General features: G+C 37.7%; 1 protein-coding gene across 2 annotated transcripts in view; it reads left to right on the top strand.

Moving 5' to 3' along the window:
- The window catches only part of Cntn5 (contactin 5), a 1,240,814-nt gene that overhangs the window by 500,492 nt on the left and 712,390 nt on the right, over positions 1-27,932 (top strand). For both annotated transcript variants that reach the window (XM_087560151.1, NM_053746.2), the window contains 1 exon segment: positions 12,626-12,750. In XM_087560151.1, coding sequence (XP_087416277.1) covers positions 12,696-12,750 — 55 coding nt within the window. In that variant the 5' untranslated portion in view covers positions 12,626-12,695.

The following is a 27,932-nucleotide window of genomic DNA, read 5'->3' as shown; positions in this document are numbered from 1 at the left end:
CCTACATAAAGTCCTGTCTTGAGATTTGTAGGTTGTATGGTCTTATCTCAGGGCAGCCATTGATATCAATCTAAAGTTAGCCACGATTTGGAAACCATCCTACCACTTAGTGTTGTCTACAGTTCTGTTTGGTCATTGACTGAAGATCTGGCTTTTGTCTTGCTCCTAACTAGTTCACTAAGACATTTAAAAATATTATTTCATATAATATCTCAAGAAGGTAGTAAAATACTATGTCCAGTTCACAAATTGTCATAAGGGAAACCTGGCATCAGAAGAACACCCAGCTGAAATCAGGATGCCACCAATCAGAGCTCAAAGGCGCCCTTGTGGTGAGCCTTTCTTCTGCTTCTGCTGTGCTATCAGTCACCTGATAGTAAAAATCATGGAGAAATTTTGTAATCTATTTCAAAACTGCCTCCCTTATGTGTACTACTGAGCAATAAATAGCCTTGAGCCATAAATTATAAACATTATTTGGAGTCTCAAAAAACGAATGCCATGTCCAGAGACCTTGCTTAACCTGTTTCTGCAAGGACAGACTGTTGCATTGACTCACATAGATTTATAGCAAACAGAGAAATGTCCACTATACTTAGCAGCACACTAAAAGGTCCCAGGATGAAGAATATCCACGAATATGTAAACACTGTTAGTTACATCTTCAAACATAATGTCATGACATACAACAGCCATTTTTCTTGTTGGGACATGCAGTATCATAACTCTTGGGCCTCACAGAATATATATAATTACTCACAGATGAAGACAAGCAAACATCCTGGTTTTCATTTCTTCTGTCTTCCAAGCTCTATTTTTTATCTTCCCTTTCACACAGGTGCACTAGACTGGAGAGCTTCACGGTCATACAGGACACAGCTCCCCTTCAAAACAACATTAATTCCCCCTGTGAGCCCCATGTTCTGCTTACTCAAAGTTTAAGAAAAGTTTTCCTGGTAAAAGGGATTTGAGCTTTGCACTGAGGAAAGGGCCATGATTAAGATGTTCGTCGAGTCCTCAGAAAAAGATGCTTCATGATTCATTAGCTTCACCAACATGTGTATCCACATTGGCTTGGCTTGGAGAAATTGGAGAAACATTGCCATTTCGCCACTATGGATGTTAACCGATATGTAACATTCATTTCCCACCCATGGGTGAAATAATCCAGAATGTTAGTAGGCCATCTTGCTCACTACCAGTTCATAACTTAGTAAGGTTTCGAGACTGACTGTGTCTGCCGTGAGCCCTGTTCTCCATGCTACTGGTTTTAAATGACTTAAACGAACACTATGGTAATCCTACATAGACCAATGAGTGCACCAGGAACAAGGTAGAGCCTTTAAAATACATATTAAGTGCACAGTGCTTAGACACACTCAGCACAGTGATGTAAAAAATTCTATAGTATTAGGTATTTATGAGAACTGTATTCAGTAACAAATGCCTCTCAAAGGTCACTGTGGATGCTATGGTGACCACTATGGTGTCGAAATTATTTAATCTCAGTCTGGAGTTTCTACCCTATCTTTGACCATTTAGTTCCTGGATAAAAGACACATACAACCTTTATATTTACAATAAGCCTTAAATAGCACAAGAGCTGCGCTGACACCTACACTCTATTTTTTAAGAATCTACATTCCTATTGATAACCCGAAATTATTACTTACTACCTTCTCTGCTATGTCTAGGCGGCTTTTAACTCCAATTGGCCAGCCTTCACGGTCATGTTTTTATGCCTCACCTAACCCATGGCAACTTCTCCTTCCTTCTCCACCTTCTCCTCATTCTCTTAATTATCCTTTGACCCCAAGTGCAGAAAACCTAAACCCCACCTATGTCTCTTCTGCCCAGCTACTGGACAATATCCAAGGAAATAAATATCCAGAGAAATAAATTATGAGTATAAACCAATTATTAATTCACAAGTATGTGTGCCTCTAATCGAAAAATGTTTTTGCCTGATATATTTGTATCCCTAATATTATGAAAAATAATTAATTTAATGTTAAATAATTGTCATAAATTGCTCAAATTGGAATGACTACTTTAACAGAATAAAATGAAATAAGCAATTGTCATTGCTGCAGTGAAGATCTCATGAGAGCAGCCATGCTTCCTCCAGACTTCAATATGGTTACTGTTAGAGATAAATCCATGAGAAAAGCTATGTCCTTAAAGGACATTATCAATGCACCAGGCAGAAATGAAGCTTTTGTTATTTTATACACTTTTTACACATATCTAATATTATAAAATTATTTATGTCATGTATCCTGAGTTTCTCTAAGCATACTAATAAGATCTATACAACATAGTTTTAACAGATTTCCCATTTTTTCTAGAGTTCTAGTGCTGAAAAGAAAATTCTCAAATCTAACCTCTCCTTGATCAAGTACAGAAATGTTGATGACTTTGATTAGCCAAAGCCACAAAAACTAAGAAACTAAACGTAATATTGTTAATGTCAATTTCAGATATTGTATAGTCTACCAAATACTGTTTTAGTGAAAAGAGCAAGAGGCATTGTAAAAATTAAAATAGAAACAAAATTCCCCTAATGTAAAACTAAAAAGGGATAACTGACTTATAGTTTATAGAGTAGAATAAAACTCCCCCCCAAAAAACGATGGTTCACAAACAAGACAAAAGCCTCCAAGAATCTGTCCTTCAATCTACTGTCTGAACACACAATCGTTTTTCATATTCCCTACATTATAAGCATACTTTTGAGTTGTATATAATTTGTATTTTACAGTTTCAAATAATTTTGACATAGATGGTAGTATTTCCTCAAGAGAATCTATATAATCAGGAAAGAAAGGGTTCATTTATTTTATTTCATTTTATTTTTAATGATATATTTTTAGGGGTCTCAGCAAATGATGCAGGAAGAGGGCATCACATTTCCTGGAGCCAGAGTTACTTATAATTGTTGGTCTCAAGACCTGAGTGCTGGGAACAAAACCCCAGGTTTTTGTGGGAACAGCATATGTTCTTAGCCTCTGAGACCTCTCTCCAGCCCTGAGACACTTTATTTCTGTGTAGTAAAATCAGTGAGCAAACAAAAGTTCCATTCTGTGAGTCAGAGATGAGCTGTGAAATATTTTCAGCTAATTTGGTTCACTCGGCAGCGGCTGCACTGTTGGCTGAGCATCTCTCGAATGTTCTTGTTGTTGTAGACTCTGAGGTCGGATGAGATAATTGAAGGTGGCAAAGGTCTACCCCATCTTACCTACCTCCCTGAACCAAAATAAATTATTTACATCAGTAAAATCTTATTGGATAAACAAAATTGCTCAACATGTGTTATTGTGTAAATATGAGACTGATTTGTTTTTACATTTTTTATTCCCCTTCCAAATTTTTTCTTACTAAAATCTATAATTCAGTCTGTAATTATTATCTAAAAGAATTGATTGGTCTTTTAAAATTTTTATTAGATATATTTCTTTAGATACATTTCAAATGTTATTCCACTTCCCGGTTTCCTATCCATAAGCCCATATCCCCTCCCCTAATCCACTCCTTCCCATACGGGTATTTTCACATACATCCTTCTTACTGCCTCCAATATTCCCTAGCACTGGGGGTCCAACCTTGGCAGGATCAAGGGCTTCCCCTTCCACTGGTGCCCAAACAAGGCTGTTCTCTGCTACATATGCAGTTGGAGCCCTGGGTCTGTCCATGTATAGTCTTTCTGTAGTGGTTTAGTCCCTGGAAGCTCTGGTTGGCTGGCATTGTGGTTCTTATGGGGTTGTAAGCTCCTTCAACTCTTTCAATACTTCCTCTAATTTCCCCCAAGGGGATCCTATTCTCAGTTCAGTTGTTTGCTGCTAGCATTGACCTCTATATTGGACATGCTGTGGATGTGTCTCTCAGGAGAGATCTATATCCAGTCCCTTTCAGCATGCATTTTTAGGCTTCCTCAATCTTATCTAGTTTTGGTGGCTGGATATATATGGGCCACATGTGGGCCAGGCTCTGAATGGCTGTTCCTTGAGTCGCTGCTCTAAACTTTGCTTCCGTATACTCTTCCACATTTTTTCCACTTTTAAGACGGAGTGGGAACATCCGCATTTTGGGCATCCTTCTTTTTGAGCTTCCTGTGGTCTGTGGATTGCATCTTGAGTAATTTGACCTTTTTAGCTAATATCCACTTATCAATGAGTGCATACCAAGTGTGTTTTTCTGTGATTGAGTTACTTCATTCAGGATGATATTTTCTAGTTCATTCCATTTGTCTATGAATTTCATGAAGTCAATGTAATCCACTATATAAACAAACTAAAAGATAAGAATCACATGATCATTTCATTAGATGCTGAGAAAGCATTTGACAAAATTCAACATACCTTGATGATAAAGTCCTGTAAAGAACAGAAATTCAAGTCCCATACCTAAACAGAGTAAAAGCCACACACAGCAAACCAGTAGCTAAAATCAAACTAAATGGAGAGATACTTAAAGAAATCACACTAAAATCAGGGACTAGACAAGGTTGCCCATTCTCTCCCTATTTATTCAATAACGTACTTGAAGTCCTAGCCAGAGCAATCAGACAGCAAAAAGAGGTCAAAGGGATACAAACTGGAAGCGAGGAAATCAAAATATCACTATTAGAAGATGATATGATAGTGTACTTACATGACCCCAAAAGTTCCACCAGAGAACTACTTAACCTGAAAAACAATTTCAGCAAAGTGTTGGAGTATAAAATTAAATCAAACAAATCATTAGCCTTCCTCTACTCAAAGGATAAACAGGCTGAGAAAGAAACTAGGAAAATGATACTCTTCACAACAATCCAAAATAATATAAAATATTTTGGTGTGACTTTAATCAAGCAAGTGAAAGATCTGTATGACAAGAACTTCAAGTTTCTGAAGAAAGAAATTGAAGAAGATCTCAGAAGATGGAAAGATCTTCCATACTCAAGGATTGGCAGGATTAATATAATAAAGATGGCCATTTTCCCAAAAGCAATCTACAGATTCAATGCAATCCCCATCAAAATTCTTACTCAATTCTTTATAGAGATAGAAAAAGCAATTTACAAGTTCATTTAGAATAACAAAAAACCCAGGATAGCGAAAACTATACTCATCAATAAAAGAACGTCTGGGGGAATCACCATCCCTGACTTCAAGCAGTATTACAGAGCAATAGTCATAAAAACTGTATGGTATTTGTACAGAGACAGGCAGGTAGATCAGTGGAACAGAATTGAAGACCCAGAAATGAACCCACACACCTATAGGCTCTTGTTTTTTGACAAAGGAGCTAAAACCACCAATGGAAGAAAGGTAACTTTTACAACAAATGGTGCTGGTTCAAGTGGAGGTCAGCGTGTAGAAGAATGCAAATCGATCCATTCATATCACCCTGTATAAAGCTTAAGTTCAAGTGAATCAAGGACCTCCACATCAAACCAGATGCACTCAAACTAATAGGAGAAAAGTGGAAAAGAGTACATGGGTACTGGGGAAATTTTCCTGAACAAAACACCAATGGCTTATGCTCTAAGATCAAGAATAAAACTGCAAAGCTTCTGTAAGGCAAAAGACACTGTCATTAGGACAAAACAGCAACCAACAGATTGGGAAAAGATCTTTACCAACCAACCTGATAGAGGGCTAATATCTAAAATATACAAAGAACTCAAGAAGTTAGACTCCAGAGAGTCAAATAACCCTATTATAAATGGGGTACAGAGCTAAATAAAACATTCTCAACTGAGAAATATCGAATGGCAGAGAAGCGCCTAAAGAAATGTTCAAAATTCTTAGTCATGAGGGAAATGCAAATCAAAATAACCCCGAGATTCCACCTCACACCAGTGAGAATGGCTAAGATCAAAAACCTCAGGTGACAGCAGATGCTGGCGAGGATGTGGAGAAAGAGGAACACTCCTCCATTGTTGGTGGGTTTGCAGACTGGTACAACCATTCTGGAAATCAGTCTGCAGGTTCCTCAGAAAATTGAACATTCCATTACCTGAGGACCCAGCTATACCTCTCCTAGGCATATACCCAAAAGATGCTCCAACATACAACAAAGACACATGTTCCACTATGTTCATAGCAGCCTAATTTATAATTGCCAGAAGCTGGAAAGAACCCATATGCCTTTCAACAGAGGAATGGATACAGAAAATGTGGTACATCTACACAATTGAAAACTACTCAGCTATCAAAGAACCAGCTCCTAGTTTTGGTAATTCTTTGTATAGTCCTTTTTGTTTCTACTTGGTTGATTTCAGCCCTGAGTTTGATTATTTCCTGCCTTCTATTCCTCTTGGGTTTATTTATTTCTTTTTGTTATAGAGCTTTTAGGTGTGCTGCCAAGCTGCTGAAATATGCTCTCTCCTGTTTCTTTTTGCAGGCACTCAGCTATGAGCTTTCCTCTTAGCACTGCTTTCATTGTGTCCCATAAGTTAGAGAATATTGTATCTTCATTTTCATTAAATTCTAAGAAGTCTTTAATTTCTTTATTTATTTGTTCCTTGATCAAGTTGTCACTCAGTAGAGCATTGTTCAACTTCCATGTATGTGGGCTTTCCGTCATTATTGTTGTTACTGAAGACCAGTCGTAGTACGTGGTGATCTGATAGGGTATATGGGATTATTTCTATTTTCCTGTATCTGTTGAGGTCTGTTTTGTGACCAGTTATATAGACAGTTTTGGAGAAGGTACCATGAGGTGCCAAGAAGAAAGTATATCCTTTTGATTTAGGGTGGAATGTTCTATAAATATCTGTTAAGTCCATTCGGTCCTTAACTTCTGTTAGTTTCTCTATGTCTCTGTTAAATTTCTGTTTCCATGATCTGTCCATTGATGAGAGTGGGGTGTTAAAATATCCTACTATTATGGTGTGAGGTGCAATGTGTGCTTTGAGCTTTAGTAAGGTTTCTTTCTGGAATGTAGGTGCTCCTGCATTTGGAGCATAGATATTTAGGATTGAGAGTTCATCTTGGTGGATTTTTCCTTTGATGAATATGAAGTGTCCTTCCTTTTCTTTTTTAATGACTTTTTGTTGAAAGTCAATTTTATTTGATATTAGAATGGCAACTCCAGCATTTTTCTTTGGGCCATTTACTTAGAAAGTTTTTTTCCAGCCATTTTCTCTAAGGTAGTGTCTGTCTTTGTCTCTGAGGTGTGTTTCCTATGTGCAACAAAATCCTGGGTCCTCTTTACATATGCAGTCTGTTAGTCTATGTCTTTTTATTAGGGAATTGAGTCCTTAGATGTTGAGAGATATTGAGAAATAGTGATTGTTGCTTCTTGTTATTTTGGTTGTTAGAGGTGGAATTATGCTTGTTTGTCTCTCTTTCCATTTCATTGCAAGGAAATTATATTCTTGCTTTCTGTACGGTGTACTTTCTTTCCTTTTGTTGGAGTTTTCTATCTATTATCCTTTGTCGGGCTGGATTTGTAGAAAGATATTGTGTAAAGTTGGTTTTGTCATGGGATGTCTTGGTTTCTCCATCTATGTTAATTGAGAGTTTTGCTGGATACAATAACTTGGGCTGGCATTTATGTTCTCTTAGCGTCTGCATGACATCTCTCCAGGATCTTCTGGCTTTCATAGTCTCTGGTGAGAAGTCTGGTGTATTTTTTTATAGGTCTGCCTTTATATGTCACTTGACCTTTTCCCTTACTGATTTAAATATTCTTACTTTTTTGTGCATTTGGTGTTTTAACTATTATGTGATGGGAGGAATTTCTCTTCCGGGCCAATCTATTTGGAGTTCTGTAGGTTTCTTTATGGGCATCTCTTTCTTTAGGTTAGGGTAGTTTTCTTCTATAATTTTGTTGAATATATTTACTGGCCCTTTAAGTTGGGCGTCTTCATTTTCTTCTATAACTATTATCCTTATTATTCTCATTTTGTCCTGAATTTCCTGTATGGTTTGGGCTAGGAGCTTTTTGCGTTTTCCACTATCTTTGACAGTTGTGGCGATGTTTTCTATGGTGTCTTCTGCCCTTGAGAGTCTCTCTTCTATCTGTAGTATTCTGTTTGTGATGGATCTACAGCTCCTTGACTCTTTCTTAGGCTTTCTATATCCCAGGTTGTCTCCCGTTGTGCTTTCTTTATTGATTCTATTTCCATTTTCAATTCGTTCATCTGTTTGGTTGTGTTTTCCTGTAATTCTTTCAGGGATTTTTGTGTTTCCTCTCTAAGGGCTTCTACTTGTTTACTTGTGTTTCATTACAATTCTTTAAGGGAGTTCTTTATGTATTTCTTAAAGTCCTCCATCATTATAAAAAAATGCTTTTCTTGTTTGTTTGGATATCCAGTATTTTCTTTGTGTGAGATCTGCGCTCTGATGATGCCAAGTAGTCTTGGTTTCTGTTGCTTAGGTTCCTGTGCTTGTCTCTAGCCATTGGGTTGTCTCTGGTGTTTGCTTGTCTTGCTGTTTCTGAGAGTGACTTGATCCTGCTGTAGACCTCTGTCAGCACTCCTGTAGTACTGTTTTCTTGTTTTCTTTTAGCCGTTTCTGAGAACACGTGCTCTGACTTCAGTTGTGGCAGTGCTCCTGGAGACTGTCTTCCATCTCTAGGAGCGGGCAGGTATCCAAGGGACCTGCCCCTTATTGCTCCTAGGTCCTTGCACCCAGTAGGCACAGTTGGCACTATGTGATTCCCTCTTGGTTCTGGACTATTGGCAAGGGTAGTCTCCTCTGACTTCTCAGGAGTATCTACATTTCTGAGTGTTCAGCTCTCTCCACCATGGGATTTGGGCACAGGGAGCTATTTGGCCAGTTAAGTTCGGTCCTGGGCGCAGTCCAGAATCACGGCTTACTGGGGGCTGTCTCTTCCTATACCCCTGTGTCCAGAGGCACTGTGCAGGTTCCCCTTGAACCAGGGATGTGGGCAGAGGTGGCAATCTGTCCTGCAGTCTCAGAATGTCTGATTGGTTTTTTAAATGCCTGTTATTTTTCTAGGTACTAGGTCTGTAAAGATGAACAATACAAATACATTTGCCATTATTAATATGATATTCAAGTAGGAAGGTAAGACTGAGTAATACCAAAGCAACCTTGTTCATTAACTGCAAAGAATAAGGCAATTTAAGAAACAATAAATTGAAGAGAAGACACATTGTTTTTTAAGGAAACCAAAGGTGGCATCTGGAAGGAACTGTGTTCAACAAGTTAAACCTGAAAATAGTAATAAGAATCCAGAGAGAGAGAGCACAAATTACTAAAAAGAAAGGTGGGGGAGCCTAGGATCCTTGCAACTATATAACAATTCTATATTTCATCCTAAGAATAAAACACAAAACCAGAGGTATGATATAGCCTGAAACATCTTAAGCTATTATTTATAAAACTGTGGCTGGAGGTGGAGAGAGAAAGAGGAAAAAGAGAGAGAGGAAGAGAGGTGGCACAGAGAGTAATCTCTGTGACAGGATCCTGACCATGACTCCTGAACAAGTCTCCTTCCCTCCTTCCTTCCCTCCATTTCTCCCTCCCTCTCTCTCCCTCCCTCCTCTCTCTCTCTCTCTCTCTCTCTCTCTCTCTCTCTCTCTCTCTGTTTCCCTTCTCTTATTCCTCCCTCTACTGCCCTCCATTTCAATCTCTATTCCCCTTTGTAGCTAGATCACCTAAGAACAGTTTGCTATATGTATCTTTAGGAGTAAGAGTGACTTGCAGTTACATAGTAATATTTTATCACATCATTTATGGCTAACCTAACCCATGGCAACTTCTCTTTCCTGGATATTGTACCATATTGTTCGATGTTTTAAGTCTCTTTCTCTGTGGCCAACCTCTGTGGTCTTACCTTTCTAGGTAAAGACTAACACTAGTACATGATTCCACTTGCAAAGGTTTGTAATATTTCAGGGGCTAATGAAAGAAGCCACTCTTCAGTTGCTGGATTCTAAATATAACAGGTGTGCAGACTGCTTGTTGCTGAGAACTAAAACACATACTCACAAAAGCATGACTGTTTCAAATGTTTTCAAATTAGCAGATGTGGCTTTCCAGTCTCTCACTGCACAGCAGTGTAACGTACTGACTCTACATCACTGAGAAGGCATTTCTAAATGCACACTCTTCCATTAGCTTTCAGAGCACGTATTCAGAGATGATAATTTAATTTGGCATCTAGCATGAATTTAATATATTTGTGACAAATTATCTTGTTTATTTTAAAGTTTTCTCAGTAGTTTAAGTTATAACAACTGTTTTAAAGAAAAATCTTATAAATGCTTTGCACTTTTAGATCCTTACAGTTTATTACACTTTTAACTTTCCTCAAATATGAAGAAAGCATAATCAATAGAACAAAATAGGAGTCAAACTAGGTAACTTTTAACGAATGCATTTTAAAGAACTATGATTCTGATGTTAAGTCCCATGAATATTGCTCCTTAATAATGAACACACACACACACACACACACACACACACACACACACACACTTTATTAGAAGAAAACACTTTTTAATATAAAATAAATTCTTTTGTCATCAAATTCAGTGAATCAAAATTTACATTTTATAGGGAAAAGGTGCAATAATACTTTGTATACAACACTATGGGGTTTACACCTTTCCTGCTATTTTGGTTTTTAAATGTTTTTCCTTCTAAGCTCTGTGTACAGATATGTTAGTGTAGGGTTTCCTGTGGACATTGCCACGGGCAGCCTGTAGAACCTGCAATACCATTTGCATTTGTTTAACATGAATAGTAAAAATAATAGAAGATGTTAGAACAATGATATAGCAATTTTGAGGACCTGAAAAAGAGTGGAAATTTGCTGAAATAAATAGAACAAAACCTGTTGCCTTCTCCAAATTCACAATGTAAGAAAATCAGTCATATTATTAAATAATTGTGACAATTCAATTGTACAATCTTCATGAATAATTGTTGGAATTCCAGTGACTTTCATTCCATTTCCCCATTGTTGTGATCTACTAAATTTTCTTACTTTTTTGGAAACAGAACATTGTTTATAATCTAAATAGTAATTAAATAATAAAATGGTTTTAATCTTAACAAATTATCTATGTATTCTTTAATGTATACTTCGTTTTACTTATTTATAATATTTACTCATAAAAACATGATAGAAAGTTTCTTTTATTGTTTTGGTCAGGTATAAATCAATCCATGATTATTCACACTTTTATTTTGATTACTAATTAAGCATGGACTTCAAAATATAAATAAAATGAAAAGTAACTGTTTCAGAGAGAAAAATTAACAAGAGATTCTATTCTTTTGTTTCTTTCTATTAAATTCTAGCCTTGTTAGGGGGAAATGCATGTCTATATCTGAAGAGATTTCCCGAAAGACAGAGACAATGTCAAACTCAAAGTCCATAGTGAAAAGCTACATCAAGGAAACAATTACGTAAAAACCATTAGAGCACTATGCTACAGCCTCTTAACCTAATGAAGACTTGGCCAGAAAAATCATGGCTGACTTGAAATTTGCAGTTTAGTATACAATAGGAACATGCAAGGCATACTGGTCAAGTGTTTGCAGAAAGTCTGGCATGAGACCTTTCTATTTCTTTCATGTTTATTCTGCCTCTCAGAGCAGAAACAGAAACCTAGAGATATCAATGTGCTATTCTGCTTATTGTTATAAAAATAGCATTACAAAAATATTAAATTTTCATGAAAATCCTTATTTCCCTCAGGTTCTGGCTAGCAAAAGATGCTATGAGATATTAAGCACCAAAGGAGGGAACTGTAACACACTACAGATAATCACTAGAGTTATCAACAAAGGCAGTTGATATTAATAATTAAATGAGACCGTCTCCTGTGGAGGTTCCCGTGAGCTCCAGGCATGGTGTGTAAAATCTCTTGGCTAACTGATCATTAGTTTCTTTCTAGAACAGGAGTGTACATTAATATAACCTGTGTTTCACTCCTGTCTTTCAAGTCAAATAATTGGCCTAGTGTACTAAGTAATTATACATGCTGTGTGAGGAAAACTCATCTCGTCTAGACCCCAATGGTTTTATGGTCTGCAAGAGAATATTCAACAGAAGCAAATAGGGACACTTTATCCACTTTATGAAGTTCCATGTTTCACATTAACTGAGCGGTAGCAGAATTTATTTTAATACCATCCGTAGGTGTGCTGGCTACTTTTATGTCAACTTGACACAAGCTGGAGTCATTATGAAATTGGAATCCTAAATTGAGAAAAATTCCCTATCAAATAGCTGTACAAGTCTGTGGTACATTTTCTTGATTGATGATTGATATGTGAGAAGCGAGTTCAAGGCGGGCAGTACCATCATGGGCAGACTGCCCAGTACGTTATAAGAAATAGGGTGCGCCAATAAACAGGATTCCTCAACATTGCTTTTGCATTAGCTCCTGTCTCCAGGTTTCTGTCAAGATTTCCTGCCCTGATTTTCCCAGATGATGAAGTTATAAGATGCAAGTTATAAGATGAAATAAATCTTTTCCCTCAAGTTGCTTTTTGTCATGGTGTTTTTACACAGTAGTAAAAAAATAATTAACTAAGACAATAGGGGTGCTCTTTGTATGTAACCTGTACACTTAAAGTTGTGTGTAATGATATTATGAGGTTTTGTGGAGGAAGAGGGCATTTTCTGTCTTTGAAACCTGTATCTATCTCAACAGGATTTTTGTCAATGAGGAAACATCAGTGCTGATCACTACTCTGGGATCCAGAAGAGTCCAGTGACCAATCATGGCTTCCTCTTGGAGACTAATCCTGTTCCTGTCTTTCACAAGGTGTCTTTCAGGTAAAATGCATGCATAATTATTTGGTTTTTTATTAAGTCTCAGTTAAGAAAACTTTATTAAGATCTCATCCACAGTTTTTTCTGATACCAGTTATAATTTATACCAATCATGATATTGTTAAGTAGAACTAAACAACCTTGCCAATGCTCCAGAAAATTACGAAGAGCAATAATTAGTTACAAAATAATCATGACTAAATATCTACCTTATTCACATTCACTTTCTATTATTGCTAGCCTTCAGAAGCTTTGGATAATGTATGTATACAATTGTTGCTTCGCTAAATAAAATGTCCCCTGTCAGACAAGAATATCTATTTAGCACGGCACTTTTGAATTGGTGTTGGTTTGATTTGTTGCTGGAACCATAAATGACCTTTAATTATGAAAAAATTTATTTTGAATAATAATATCTTCATAATAAAAATTGAAACACCCAGGCTTATTTATTTTAAGAATGTGTAGAAATCAAATATCATCATTTCACTGCAAAGCACATTATATTGAGAAGCTGATTAAATTAAACTCAGCATTTTTACTGTAAATAAATTTGGGTGGGCTTATATGGTATATGTCTGGAAATATCTGGCTGCTGTCATTTTAGAGTGATTTTTAAATTATTTATGAACATATTTCTAATATCCGAATTATTCCAAATACAGTTTGAAGAGAATCAGTATTTACGCAGATACATGTAATATGCACATGTACTGTTTGGTGTATGGAACTGAGAATTATACAGCTTTATCCGCAACTCACCACGCAATGCCATGCATTCACTATGTGGTGAATGTAGCTCATTGACTCCATAGATCGTTGTCTGTGTCAAAGAATCAGATATGTTCTAACATGATCAGGTTTTGTGTGTTATTGTGCTACCTGAAGAAAAGTACTAAGTGTCAAACAGGATAGGCAGAAGATCAAACTACTGAGAAGTAACTATAACCTCCCTGACAGTCATTGAGCCACGGTTTTCCTAGTAATTATACAACAGCTTTTAGTCTTCTTGCCAGTTCTCCAGCTGCGCAGCACCTTCCATGAATATGCACAATATGCGACTATTTTAACACCCAGGTCTCGATCAGAAAGGGCTCAAATGTGCTAGTTTGAAATCTGACACCACTTTTGTATGGGGAGAAATAAACTTGACATTTCGCTTCTGCAAATCAATATGTGCTAAGGTGTGATCATTAAGTACACTTGGATATGTGTACATGTTTCTGAAAGTATACATAGAAACCTCACAGCCCTATCCCAGTAATTGATTAGTGGCCAAACAACCACACATTAATTATTCATTTATCCATAATATTATTGTTGTAAACATTGCTTATTATACAGTGAGTGCAAAAAAGAGATGTGAAGGTCGGACTTGTCTGTATACAATGATGGGAGAGGCCAATGTAGAACATTAAAAACATATATCAAAGATCCTGGTCATTAGCTGAAAAGTATGATTCATAAATATGATCATGTAAGGAGTGAGTCTTAGAGAGCAGCTCCTACCTCTCTCTGTGCAATCTTAACCGCCTTTGCTGAATTCAGTGTTTTCCCTGTGTCTTCTCATGACCCTTGCCTGTTTGAACTGTGAACCATTGTTTTCATCTTTAAGGTAGCAATGCTGAAGCTCAGAATAATCGTCAAAGTTACTTTCTCTTGAACTCACCCGACAATAGATTTTTTTTCCCAGTAATACTTCCTTCAACAAAGCTGTACACTGTGTTTTAGAAAATGCCATTGTAACATGTCTTTCTTGGTATCTGTGACTTTTAACTTTCCTGTTTTCATGTTTCAAGTTGTCATTGACAGTAGGATAAATGAAACACTGCAAGACATTTGAACTTCTCCAGCATACCTGCATTTAATATGGAGTAAATATAGCAGGTTTATACTAAGTTAGTTTAATCTCCCTGTAGACACGTGTGTAGGGGAAAACCTAATAGCCACTAGAAAGGATCGTGTTCAGGAAAGCCTGTATTTGAAGTCTTTACTGTGGTCTATAGACAATGCACTTACTTAATTCTGATATTTAATCATTTCCTATATGTATTTCACGGTTTTATCATCTCCTGTGTTGTACTTTAGTGTTCTTGGTTAGCTACAAGTGTCACTTTGTGGGGAATGCTCACCTGCTCACCACGACAGAGATGAGGGTGAAGTAGTTGAATGTCAAGTGTCTCTGTAAGGCAATGGGCGCCCCTTGAATCAGGAAGAATAGCTAAAGGGAAGAGATAAATCCACAGAGTGTTGCTTCATACATCCATTTCCAAGTGACTGGACCATCCGGCGGGTGCGGGTGAGAATACGCAAGAGCTCTCACACAGTTCAGCCTTGTTTGAAAACTGGGTGTTTCCAGAAGAAGGCCTTTTCATGGGACTCATGCCCTTTTATTGAAATCAGACCTGCAAGTGTAGCAAAATAAAATAGCATGTTCCAAATTAGCATTAAAACAACTAAAAATGCTGGTGATAATTCAGGCTTATTGTTCACCTATTCTCACTGAAGTTAAAAAATGGCTTCATCATTTAAAAGTGCCTCACAATTTGTTACGAATCCAAATGTTCTTACCCTAGAGGCAAGCAGATCCTGTCCTCTTAACTAGGTGTTTACCTAGCTGGTTTCAAAATATGGAGAGCAGTTATATGTAAACCAGAGAGTAGAAGAAAATTCAAATATACTTGTATACAAGAGCATTATTAATATCAATTAATAGTAAAATAATTAATAATGATCTCCAAGTATAATAATAATTTTATACAATTAAAATTTAATGAATGGCAGGCTAGGCATATTTTTCAGTGGGAGTATACATACCCAGCTTACAGGAAGCCCTGGATTTGATGCCAGTAGAGCGTACACTAAATTTGATAATACATGTCTGTAACCCCAGCACCTAGGACATAGAGGGGAGGAGATGAGAAGTTTGAGGCTGTGGTGGGTTCTATAGTGTGTCTGAGACCAGATTGAGTTACAAGAAAATCTTTCTCAATAATAATAAAACTAACAATAATAATACTTCCAAAGAGGAAACTACAAGAAAGATGTCTTTCATAAATGAAAGAACAAGCTGTTGGCTATGTAAACAATGGAACACTATTCCGTGATAAAAGAAGTGAGGAGCAAACATCATAGACTCATAAGGTGACATGCACATTGCTAAATGGAAGATGCTCCTCTGCAGATTGTACGCACTATATGACTCTAGTACATACCTGAAAGGGAAATGGCGTGAATAGAGCAGTGATTACCAGGAGAGAGGCGGAGCAGGTGCTCAAAGGCACAAATGAAGCAATTATCATTTTGAAGGCCGTGAGAAAGCACTCTCTATGGACCAGATACTAAATCACTGTATGGTATGCTTATCAAAACCGTAGAGAGCTTAAATCAGACAATGAATATTAATATATGCAAGTTAAATTAAAAATAATTTAGGAGGTCATAGGATCCCTAAACTCTTTCTAGACTATGAAAAGGAATGAAATCATAAACTACTCACTTAAAAGACAACTTCAGTTGGGGTCACTATTACATTAAAAAAATGTTGGAAATGAGCTATAAAACTAAAGGCAACCCATATTTTGCTTCTGCACAGTTCTCTGTTTAATAATGTGGATTCCCAATGTGCAGTGTTAATATAATGTATGCTATACCTAAGGAACAATGTCAGAGCAGGCACCTATATCTATAGATGTGGAAGGTTTATCAGAATTACCCATGTGGCAGTGAGTCAGTGCTATTGAAGGCATATGTTATAAACAAACACAAATGTTTCCATACACAAATACAAATACAGATAGAGATGCAGATTATAGGTCGGTATAGATATAGATATAGAAATCAATATCAATATACATATAGATAAATAGAGGTCTTGTATTTCAGGCATCCTAGGAGACACTATGCAGTATGTCCCTGTAGAAATAGCACATAAAGTGTCAAGATCTTTCTTTTTATTAAGTTTGCTCTTGAAGGAACAAGGGATATTTCAGAAATGACTGATTACAGGGCTGCAGCAGGAAATGTCCTATATAAATCATTTCAGAGTATCTTGTGGTGCCCGAAAACATGGAAGTGCTAGGGCAAATAAAACTACTTTTAAAAAAATAAGAGAGAGAAAGACATAAAGAAGGGGCCGCTGGGAGATGGCTCAGCAGGTAAAATGTTTGCTATGTAAGTATGAGTTCAGATTCCCAAGAACACACCAAAAGCTGGACACCTGACACTTGTCTATAGTTCCAGTTCCCCTGTGGCAAGATAAGAGGAGAATAGGAGGACCCTGGAATCTGGGAATTACTTAGCCTGGCATAGACATGGGCAACAGATGACCCTGCATCAAATAAGAAGGAAGTGAGCACTGGTGCCTGACCTTCCCCGAGGTACCTACATTCATCCACAGGACACGCACACACACACACACACACACACACACACACACACACACACACACACTTCAGTGTTTTAAGTTTTAAAATGAAATATATTAAGGATAGTATGACACAAACCAGAAAGGGTCCCCAAATTAGAACCACAGATTCCAGATTAGATTCAAAAATCATTCCACTATAGCTGAAAGAAAATGAGTACCAATGAGTCTATCTTGGAGTATATAAAATATGAAATAAATAATGAACCAGACGAATGGAGAAATCTTTCTGCAGATGAATGTCAAATAGTTTGTGTACACACTTTGTCCTGGAGGAGGCATTACTTAAATTGTCCTTTCCTGAAGTGTGAAATCTGCTTGGGAACTTTTCCCAATGAGACAGGTATGTTTTTTCCTTGTTGACTCCACATCCAATCTAGTTGTCTTTGAGACCATGCATCAACTGAGGAAACAGCTTCAAAACTCTCCACACTGAGTAAACTGAGATATAGAAGCAGATTGGGGGGAAACAAATTTAACTTTTGAGTGTGAGTAGAATCACAAATACCATGAAAACAATGCTGTGTAAAATCTGAGCAAACAGTAATAAAGTTTTCTCAGGAGTCTTCATTGTGAACTGTGGCTCTTAAAGACCAGAGTATATGGAGCATTGAAAAATATCTTTCACGTCTTGATTATTTTGAGCTGTCCTTTATTTTTCTTTTTGAGATACTTCAGACATGAGCAACTCAGCCAAATTATCTTTTAGTAAGATAAATTTGCATATGTAAAACATGCCTCTGTAATTATATCTCCTTTTCTTTACAAGGGAGTAAGAAGTAACCTAATAGGGGAAAATGAAGAACCGAAAGGAAGAAAATTTGGAAGAGTGTGCATAGCATAGCCATACTTCCCTTGTGAAAGTTTAAGACTGAAACACCTACTAGTGATAGAACTTGACCAAGTACATGGACTCTTTTCTGTTGTCCATATCGTGTGTACGTCTCTCCCAGGTAACCACAGCTGCTAGAAATTATGAGTCTAACAGAAATGTCAGGCCCAGAAGATGGAGTTCCACAGAACTGCTTTCCATACATAGGCTTCTCCATTCTTTCTTGAGCCTTTGACATATATATGTGTGTATATATACATACATGTATGTATATGTATATATGCATATATCTGATACATATACAGTAAACTCCACAGCCTTTTATGTTCAGCATTTTGACCATTTACACTTCTCTGTATTAACCACCACCCACTACAAACAGAAGCTTTTCTGATTAAGGCTGAAAGCATCATTGCCCTGTAAATACAAACGTGTCCATTCAGAAAGCAGTTTGATCCCACTGGCATTTGCCAAAAGCATGGCAGGTTCTCGGTAAAGCCTGATTCCTCTATCCTTGGATATTTCAGTGTTTTGAGTTTTTTAATAAGGAAGGGAATTTCTTCATTTCTTCTGTGCATAAGGCCTACCATTAAACTGGAAAGTGACTGGTTATAGATGCCATGCCACTGTGGTACCATCAGGTTCATCCTGTTGGACAGGCTTGTATTGTAGTTCACAGGGTTCAGAGTTTGGTAAGACTGCTGGTGTCTTTTCCCCCTTAGAAGTTTGTGTAGTATTTTCCAGCCCTACAGAATCTTTTTTAGGGCCATGAGGTGGCAAGGTCTGCAGTAACAAGAGGAAGGACAAACTCTAGCATGAAAGCTTTTTCATACCTTGATGTTCTGTTTGCCAAAGCCATATTGGTCAAAGCAAATCCCATGAGCCAAATACCAAACGTAGGTATAGGAAAGAGAATAACCTTAAACAGAGTAGCTGAGAAGGTTGCAATGTGTGCAACCAGCAATGGAGCACAAAGCCCTCATCCCTACGTCTATCACATGCTTATTTATTTGTAGGGTAAGGTTACTGCTAACAATTTTGTTTATAGTTAATAGTTAAGACTGGTGGGTATTTCTCTGTCATATTTTTTGAGATAGTAGCAGACGAGAAGTTAATACCTAAAACTTACTAGCTGTATGTAAAAATAATAGCTTTAAAGGTCAGTACATTATTTTACTTAGCATTAAATTAACTTCAGAAAAACCTAATCTTTTTATAGTAGTATATAAGAAACATTTTGAGAGGAAGTCATAATTATTATAACATAATTTTGAAGATATATTCATGCATACACATAGAGAGAGACGGGGTAGAGAAAGTCATCAATATATTTACCTCTGTTGGAGTAAAATAATCCATATTATTGTTTAATGTAAAAATGGCTCTCAGAGGACATGTCATTCTCTGAGTAAATGCAGAAATAGTAATAGGAAATAACTGTGGGATTCACCCTTATGTTTGTTGAAATAACGAGGAACTTTCCTGACTTATGGCAGCTCTTCACAAATTACTCTGTATTTATTCTCTATGTTTGAGTGAGAAAAAGCAAAATAAAAAAGTGTGGATTGATTCTCTGTGTTACACAAAAATATCCTAGGTGATGGTCCCCTCAGTTGTCTTAGTTCTCTTGGACATGGCTACGAATTATGCTAAGTCACTTTTAAATATTTAACATGAGAGGATATTGCAATGGTATTCATCATAGCAAAGTTCCTTTTCATATAACATAAATTATCCTTTCTTGATGGCACAGATGTTTCATAGATAATGTCTGCTTAGCCTGATAAAGATACTTATTCCTCCAATAATTGCAGCTTTCTGAGGTCAAAAGACATCCTCACATACTTCAGATTGCTGGCACACACAACTTCTGCAAGGACTCCTTTCTTCCCTTTACTGTTTTGTGTCCTGTGAGGTTGCTCCTAGGCAGATGGAAACTGGTGGACATAAAGCGTGTGGGCTGCCTCCCATAGCAACGCTTTGAAACATACCAGTTGAGAAGGGAAGTCCAGCTGATCAGCTACAATGACCGTCCTCCAATTCTCACATAAGTACTTGTAGGTACCTTTTCACTCGCCTGCAGATGCTTCTGAAAGCTGTATTGGTTTAAACATAACAAGGACGACAAGAAAAGCCCTTTCTTGCTCCCTTCACCCTATTCTCCTTCTTGGGATAAATCCATTTTATTGAAAAGGAGACAGTTTGTTTCCTCTGCCAAGCCGATGATGTACTGGTGAACAGAGAATGTCTGTCACTGATAAGCTTATACAAATACTGTCTTCCTTGGCAGTGGTGTGGTAAATCATGAAAACCTTTGTCATTGTCAGAGTGCAACCTCAGAGATTATAAAGGGAAACAGAAACAAAGGCGCTACAGCAAACAGGTGCCCAATAACTCTGGCTGGCCTACTGGAATTCAGAAAGAAAAAATGGATTAAGGCTTCTTCCTGATCATTTTTAAATTATGTATTTGTGCATCGAATTAGCGCCCTGGGAAGTCCTGATGGTAACCGGAGCTACCTCACTGTGACAATCCAAGCTGACTTTATCAGCTAAGTTCTGGTGGTATTAGAGATGCAATTATTCAACAAGCAATTTAATTTCTCCTGGTTGGCAGGGCAGGAGGTAGGGGTAAGAGCTGGATGACCTGAATCAAATGCACTTACTCTTTGTATCTTCTAGCAAAGACTATATTAAAACTTATGTATAATTGTCACAATTCCTGGGGTGAAATAAAATTAACTCATCAACCATCAAACTAGTTCCGAGTCTTAAGATGATTTCAAGTGCGTGATTCAGTTTACTGAAAATTATACAAAGAGTTAACGTACGAGGTCAGATGAATGTATTTTCTTTTACATCACAATATTTATTGAAAATGATTTTCCACTTCAGTAGTGGACAGGAGTGAGCAGTATATGGTGAAATATTCTGTCATTTAGGAAAAGTCATGATGATCGCCAAGAATTCTTTAAAGTGACCATCTAAATCACATTTCTTTCTTTCAAAATAAAGCTCAGAAGACTCATAGTTAATCTCGTCCAAGAACACTGTCTATGAATGTTGCCACTCGAGCAGAGGTACACTTCAAAGCAACAATAGCAATGTGAGTGGAGCTATTGATAATGGGCTCTCACACTATCTACCAGAAGCACAGGAGGAGCAGGCCTGCTCGGTGTAGTCATTTCAGCCATTTGTGAGCAAGTGACTGTGTCTCACTGGTTTATTCCATACTCAGAATATAAAGTGGGTAGAGAATTCCATTCATCTACCACTAGCCCCTAAGGAAACCTACAAAACTGAATACAGAAAAACACATCGGGAAAGTCTATAATCTTTAAACAAAATATATAGGGTTTCTAGAATCAGAATACTGTTAATTTTTCGTGTGTAAATTAAATCGTGCATAACTAATTGGGAGAAAGAAACACATTTAAGTGTTCCACATGGTTCTTTGATTTACTTTAGATCTTTGACAGAAATCTTGCTACCCTAATATTTAAGCCATTGAAAATGTATCAACTTCATTTTCCGGTATATTTATATAGTGCAGGTTTCCTAAATTGCCTTTGAATGCTCCTTATTTCTCTATCCATAAAGTTTGCACATTAGTTTCCATAGTGATGACTTTAACCCTGGTGTATGACCCATAAGGATTTAGCCTTGGTCTGATATGAGATGAAGCCATCTGAGTGGTCCAGGTCAGGGGGAAAGATGGTTGTAAGTGATGCTCTTTATTTATTATTATTATTATTATTATTATTATTATTATTATTTATTACTTTACTTATTTTACCTTTTATTTTGTATTTTTTATAAGTTTTAATAAATATTTTATGCATTACTTCCTTATATTACACAGGGAATAATGGCTATGATGTTCCAATTTGCATAAAAATATGTGGCCTCTGTTCTATAAGCAGAGGCAGTTTGTGCTCTTGGATGTGTCGTGCACAGAAGTGGCATAATGCTTATTGTAATGTATAGTTCTGGTTATTTGTAATTTAATAAATATGAGGCTTTTAAAGCCTCACTTCAGTTTATTCTGGGGCGTTGTAAAAACATCAGAGAAAAATAATGAAGGAAGTAGAAATCCGAAAAGGTAAGGAAAGAGAGAAAATGGTCCAATCTGAGTCATCCAAGCTGTCACATGGTCACGTCAGCTGGCCAATGTCACGTGGTCACTTCAGCTGATGGTTGCGTACCATGCCGCTATTTCCCTCAGCAACCTTGGCCGCAGGAGCCCTCGAGGAAACAGGGGCGAGCCTTTCTCCTCCATCCTGTCTAACTCGCAGACGGTCACTGGCTGGCAGTGTTTTCCTAGCCTGGAGCTATTTTTGTTTAATGTGGAAATTTAGAACTATTTCACTCTGGCCCGAGGATTCTTATAAGTTCCATAATAACCCTGAAGAAATTGACCTTTTTCTTTTTTTTTTAAAAAAGATTCTATAAAACTCAGCATGCAACATTGCTTTCAGTTATCGTCCATTCTGCTCTCTAAGAGCTAGCATAGCCATCGACGATGACCATCAGATGGACATATATTCTGCACAGTGCATTGACGATTGTAATGGGGATGAAAACTAGTAAAATAAAAACAACAAAAACAACACATACAGGGGCTGGAGTAAAGGCTTGGGGGTTAAATGTGCTTAGTGCTCTTGCAGGGGATCCGGGTTCCCAACACACATGTGCCTGGTACTTCACACCTTCCTGTTAGTCCAGTTTCAAGGGACTTGATGCCTGGTCTCACAGGTGATCACACATGGAGCGCATGAACTCATGTATCCATACACACGTGCACACAGATACAAACAAATGAAACAGTATACGAAATTCTCTTTTCAATCCTCGAATCTTTTGAAATTGTTTGTTTGTACTTCTATTCCTTTGGCAAATACTTGTTATCATCTACTATGTCTTGTTCTCGGCATTGGGAACGTAGCAATGTCCAAATCACAGCATCTTTAACCTTAGGGAACGTGTATGCAAACTGAGAAAATACAGTTTATGTACGAAAGAAGTAAGATGAGATCTAATGGAGATAATTTACATGAAGGGACAGGAAAAGGAGAGTTGGGGTGTGATGTGGCCTGAGAGCAGGATGCTGTCTTCTGTGGGATGATGATGATATGTCACTGTGACTCGGTTTCTAAGGAAAGATCTTATAATCATAGGAAAGAAAGACACATAAGTTTCAAGCAAAAAAAATGCTTATGGTGGGCCGGCAGGGACAAGGGTCACAGTGATGAGGAAGGAAATGGCATCATGCAGATGAGGAAAGTTTCATATGATGGAGAAAGAACAACCTTGGTGGATGAAGACTGTCAGTGGAGAAATGAACAACCTTGGTGGATGAAGACTGTCAGTGGAGAAATGAACAAGCTTATGTTCCTTACATATGATTACTTCTTAAAGGTCTGAATGCACAGCCTGCAGGCTTTGCAGGAAAGTGGCCAGTGTCATACACCAAACCATGCCCAGTGAGCAGTTTAGTATCAGCATCATATTGTAGATGCAGTTTTGTGAAACTGTTAATTTTCATTAACAGAATTCAGACACTAAATTCTCCAAATATCTCCGTTTAATTTTTGCTTCCACATATGAAACATTCATAGACTATCCACCTCTATTCATTGCTAATAGATATTAACTAATTTTATATCCAGTAAAGTTTATTTATAAAATTCTTTTGATTTTTATCCAAAACAACAGAGGCATTGCACATCGGCAAATTCATTGGCCTTAAAGATGTTCTTTTTAAAGGGGTCAAACAGAAACTGATAAATGAGTCAGATATCATTCAACAGAAACAACAGAAAAATTAAACCCCCTGTTCTGATACAAAAGCAGCCACAGCCTGCATGCATGCAGGGACATTCATCTGAGAACTGGGAAGCATCAGAGGTCAGAAAGTAGATCTGTAACCCAGGAGCTCGCATTCATTCAGGGCAGGAGTGAGGTAGTGTGGGATACCTGGGGGAAGGCTCCTGGCTGTCTGGTTGCCCTTACTTGGAGCATGTACTTGCTATGTACCTCAGGCTAGTGGAAAGCTCATGATAATTTTCTCAAAGGTTCTGAAGCTCTGGAGTTGCAGGGTATAAGCCACCAGGTCTAACTAAAATATCATCTTTATTGCTTTGTGGTGCACATACTGCATAGAGTAGAAACAGAGAATAGGTTCCAAAATGATCCCAATAGTTTTGAGGAGAGAGAACTCCATTAGCAGTTTAGGTTGTTAAAGGCTGCTTCTTGACTTCATTGTAAGTCAGTACAGACAAAGGCCTGGCCTGCCAAGGCTAACTGATTCAGTTACTTTGTGGCTGGAGCAGAGGAGTCTAGACAGGCTTCGCATCTTCCATGTTTCCTGGCTGTGTTGTCACGTTTGCTGCCGGGCTGCATCTTCCAGGCTGACATGCTTGTGGTGTTATGTACAGTTCCAAACTCAGTTACAGCATGCAAACCTTTATAGCGTCAAGGTGAGGAAGATGAAAAGGTTCACGTCAAAGCCCAAGAGAAGCTAAATCAATGTCACCTGATGTCTGCAGGCGTTCTAAAGTCAGCACTGGGGTTAGGGGCCGGAGAGATATCTCAGTGCTTGAAGGTGCTGGTGTTCTTGCAGTGCACCAAAGTTTGGTTCCCAGTGTGCATATCGGATGACTCATATCTGTCTGCGATTGTATCCCCAGAGGATATTACAACCTCTTTTGTCTTCCTTTGGATAAACAGTAGCCTCAAAGGAAATATTCCTCCTAAAAACTTCCCACTGAGTTGATGTTGGTTTTTCTTTGCAGCAAGTCAAAGTTGTTTATTTGTGAGATGTAGCTGGGGGCCAGGCAAAAGGTATGTTGTGGTTGGGTGTACTATGAGCATTTGGCATGTCTCTGTAGACACTTGGTACTTTAAAGTGTAATCTTTACATGGGACATGCACGGATACTTGGCCTTTACATATTGAACAAGAGCAAACAACTGTTCTTGCATACTGAAAGTTGGAAGACCTCTATTAGTGTAGCAATCATAAATATCATTTCACAACAATGTTTTCTTAGTGAAATACAAACTCCAAATTCACACAGCCAAAAAGTACTATCACAGGCCTATAGCAACAATTGTAGCACAGAAGACAGAATTTTCCAGAGTTCATATTACCTGCAACTACTCCCTTAAACAGCTCCATTTACTTTGGGTAGCCAATTTAGACTTCCAAACCACAGGAGTGGATAAACTATTTGATCTATTGAAAACTGAGGGGTGAGATTTGATATTCTGAGGAGCGATTCTAAGGAGCCAGCGTTGCACAGGCATAGTATCAGGAGAGTTTCTCAGGATTTTCTATTTTGTGCAATGAATGTCCAAGCTTGATATAAAGGATAACTGTGTAAAACATTTCAATATTGTTTAATTTGCATAGAGTATACAATGACCCTTTCATTTTTTTAGATATATAGCCAGACTTTACAGAGCAATAGCAGGATGTTTTAACTGTAATTTTTTTATTTCTTAATGATAGCAGTTAGAGATAGTTATCAAATGAGAAAGTGCAATTAATTACAAGCAGAAATCAAAACAGACAGATTGGATTGGATTAGAAACAGCATATGACAGAGTGGAAGAGACATGGTGATCTAGCATGATGGACAATATAAGTTGCCTCTGCCTGTTGTATTGAGCCAAAACGAGGAGACAGAGATAAAAGTAGAGTATGAAATAAAGGCCTAAAAATTATATGATAGAACATTATTTTAAAAAATTATTATAGTCAAAAGAGTGACGGGTTAGATAGAGAAGAAACACACTAAAATGTGTGCATATGTGTGTGTCTGTTATATCTGCCAGTGTTGGTTGTGTGTTCTGAGTGTATGAATGAAGTGTGTTTCCATGGCATGTGATGTGTGTTGTACATGATGTGTATGTATGTATTACTTGTTGGGTGTGTTGGTCATTGTTCACTAAGAATGTTTGGTATCATATATATCTGTGGTATGTGCTATGTGCAATGTATATATAAGTGTTGTTTGTATGTGGTAGTGTAGTAGTGTGTGTGTGTGTGTGTGTGTGTGTGTGTGTGTGTGTGTGTGTGTGCGCGCGTGTGTGTTTAGTGGAGCTTAGTAAGCAAGAATCTAATCAGTTTTGTATTTCAGCCGAGAAAACTTTTGGAGTATCAGCTTTGACTGGATTGTAACTAAGTTTTTCCATGCATTTATTCGATTCTATTCTGTGAATCACTTCAGCGGGTCAGAAGTTTGTTTTAAATAGAGCTTCCTAATAAGCTCCTACAAATGAATTCTGTGAAAATTCAAAGTGGAACATTTTGCGGAAAGGAAAAGCACTGAGTGCTACTTCTGACGTTGCCAGGAGCTGGCCATCATCACCACGCCCTTCTCTGTCACAAGATGCAAAGCTACAGCACGGGAATTATCCGGTGCACTCTTAAGTTAGTTTTCATTCATCTCAGAAACTAAGCCACGCCTCTAAAATTAGGTAATTCAGATGTTAAATGTTCACATAGGTCAAGGAATATGGCCACCCACAGTCATGTGTGTTTCTTAAATGGTATTAATGATGGTCCAGCTTACATAGTCAGAAGAGAGAGTGGGCATGATTAAGAACGATGTGCACTGACTGGTATGTTTGTACAAAAAAATGTCATGAGTAAATTAATTTCTCAGTATGTTAATAAAATGTAATTTTTTAGCTGAAGAAAGCAAAATAGTACAATTTAAAGAATGTATGCCAAGGTTTTCAGTTTCTTCTTCTCCTTGTAGAGTAAGGGAAACAAAAACTCTCCAGCAAGGAAGGGGTCTGTGTGGAACACCATATGTTGGCAGATCTGCAGGAAGATAAAGGGTGTCCCCCAGTCTTACAAAAGGCTTCTGAAACTCCACTTCAGAAACTCGAATGTGCAGAATAGAACATACTACAATAATTTTAGGATATCCTAGGATGATTCTATGATACCCTGCTGCTGTGTGTATTTGTGTGTGTGCATGTATGTATGGTCAAGTATAGAGATCAGGACAACATTAGGTATTGGTTCTCATCTCTCCCAAATGTCTCTCTTATTCAAGACTGCATAAAACAGATAGCTCTCATGTACCCTTCAGCTTCAGGTATCTTTCAGCTTCCCACCTGTCTTTAGGTGCTTATCCGGTCTTTCAGAGGCATTAGGCCTTTCCTGGAGATTGGAAGACAAGTAACACAATGGTGTAAGAGAATGTACGAAGTGCATAGATTCTTGGTCCACTTGGTCCATAGAATGTTCATGTAGCATGGTTTTCCTGATTTAAGCTCTTGATGGATGATACACTGTGCTGAACTGAAGCAGTTACATTTAAAAGCTTAGTGGGACCCAGACTTACTCAACTCTGTGTTGCTATAACAAAATGCCTGAGGCTGAGTGCTTTCTGAAGAAAAGTAGTTTATGTAGCTTGGAGTTTCAAGAGTCTAAGATGTGTGGCAACATTACCAGTAGTGTTGAAGGGGTCCTGTCTGGGTCAGAACATGGTGAACAGGAAAAGAAAACAATGTATTGCAGCCATGTCTGGGAATGGGCTGAATTACTTTGTATCTCCACATCTGCAATAGATAAAACAAGCATGAATAACCCATGAGATAAGTCTCTAAGTTTTAGCTGTATTTCACTAGGACCTGCCCCTTAAAAGTTATACCTCTCAATACCTCATGTGCGGGAACTAGTCTTCTAATTCCTGGGCTTTTAGGCAAGTCATAAACAATGTCCACATCACAGCAGGCTACTACTGGCTGGAGCTGAGAAGAAGGTATCAGAACAAGACTCTAGTCTGAACAAAGGTTACCGTCCCTGGAACTTAATATAGATTTGAAAGGATCTCAGAGCCCAAATTGTCTAGCTGCTAAAGAAAATCAGGATCTAGTCAAATGACTTCTATATGTTCAAAGTCCCCACT

Source organism: Rattus norvegicus, chromosome 8, assembly GCF_021556685.1.
Source record: "Rattus norvegicus strain SHRSP/BbbUtx chromosome 8, alternate assembly SHRSP_T2T, whole genome shotgun sequence".
Classification (NCBI taxonomy): domain Eukaryota; kingdom Metazoa; phylum Chordata; class Mammalia; order Rodentia; family Muridae; genus Rattus; species Rattus norvegicus.
The sequence above is the reverse complement of the archived record's forward strand: the minus strand, read 5'-3'. Positions and strand labels throughout refer to the sequence as shown.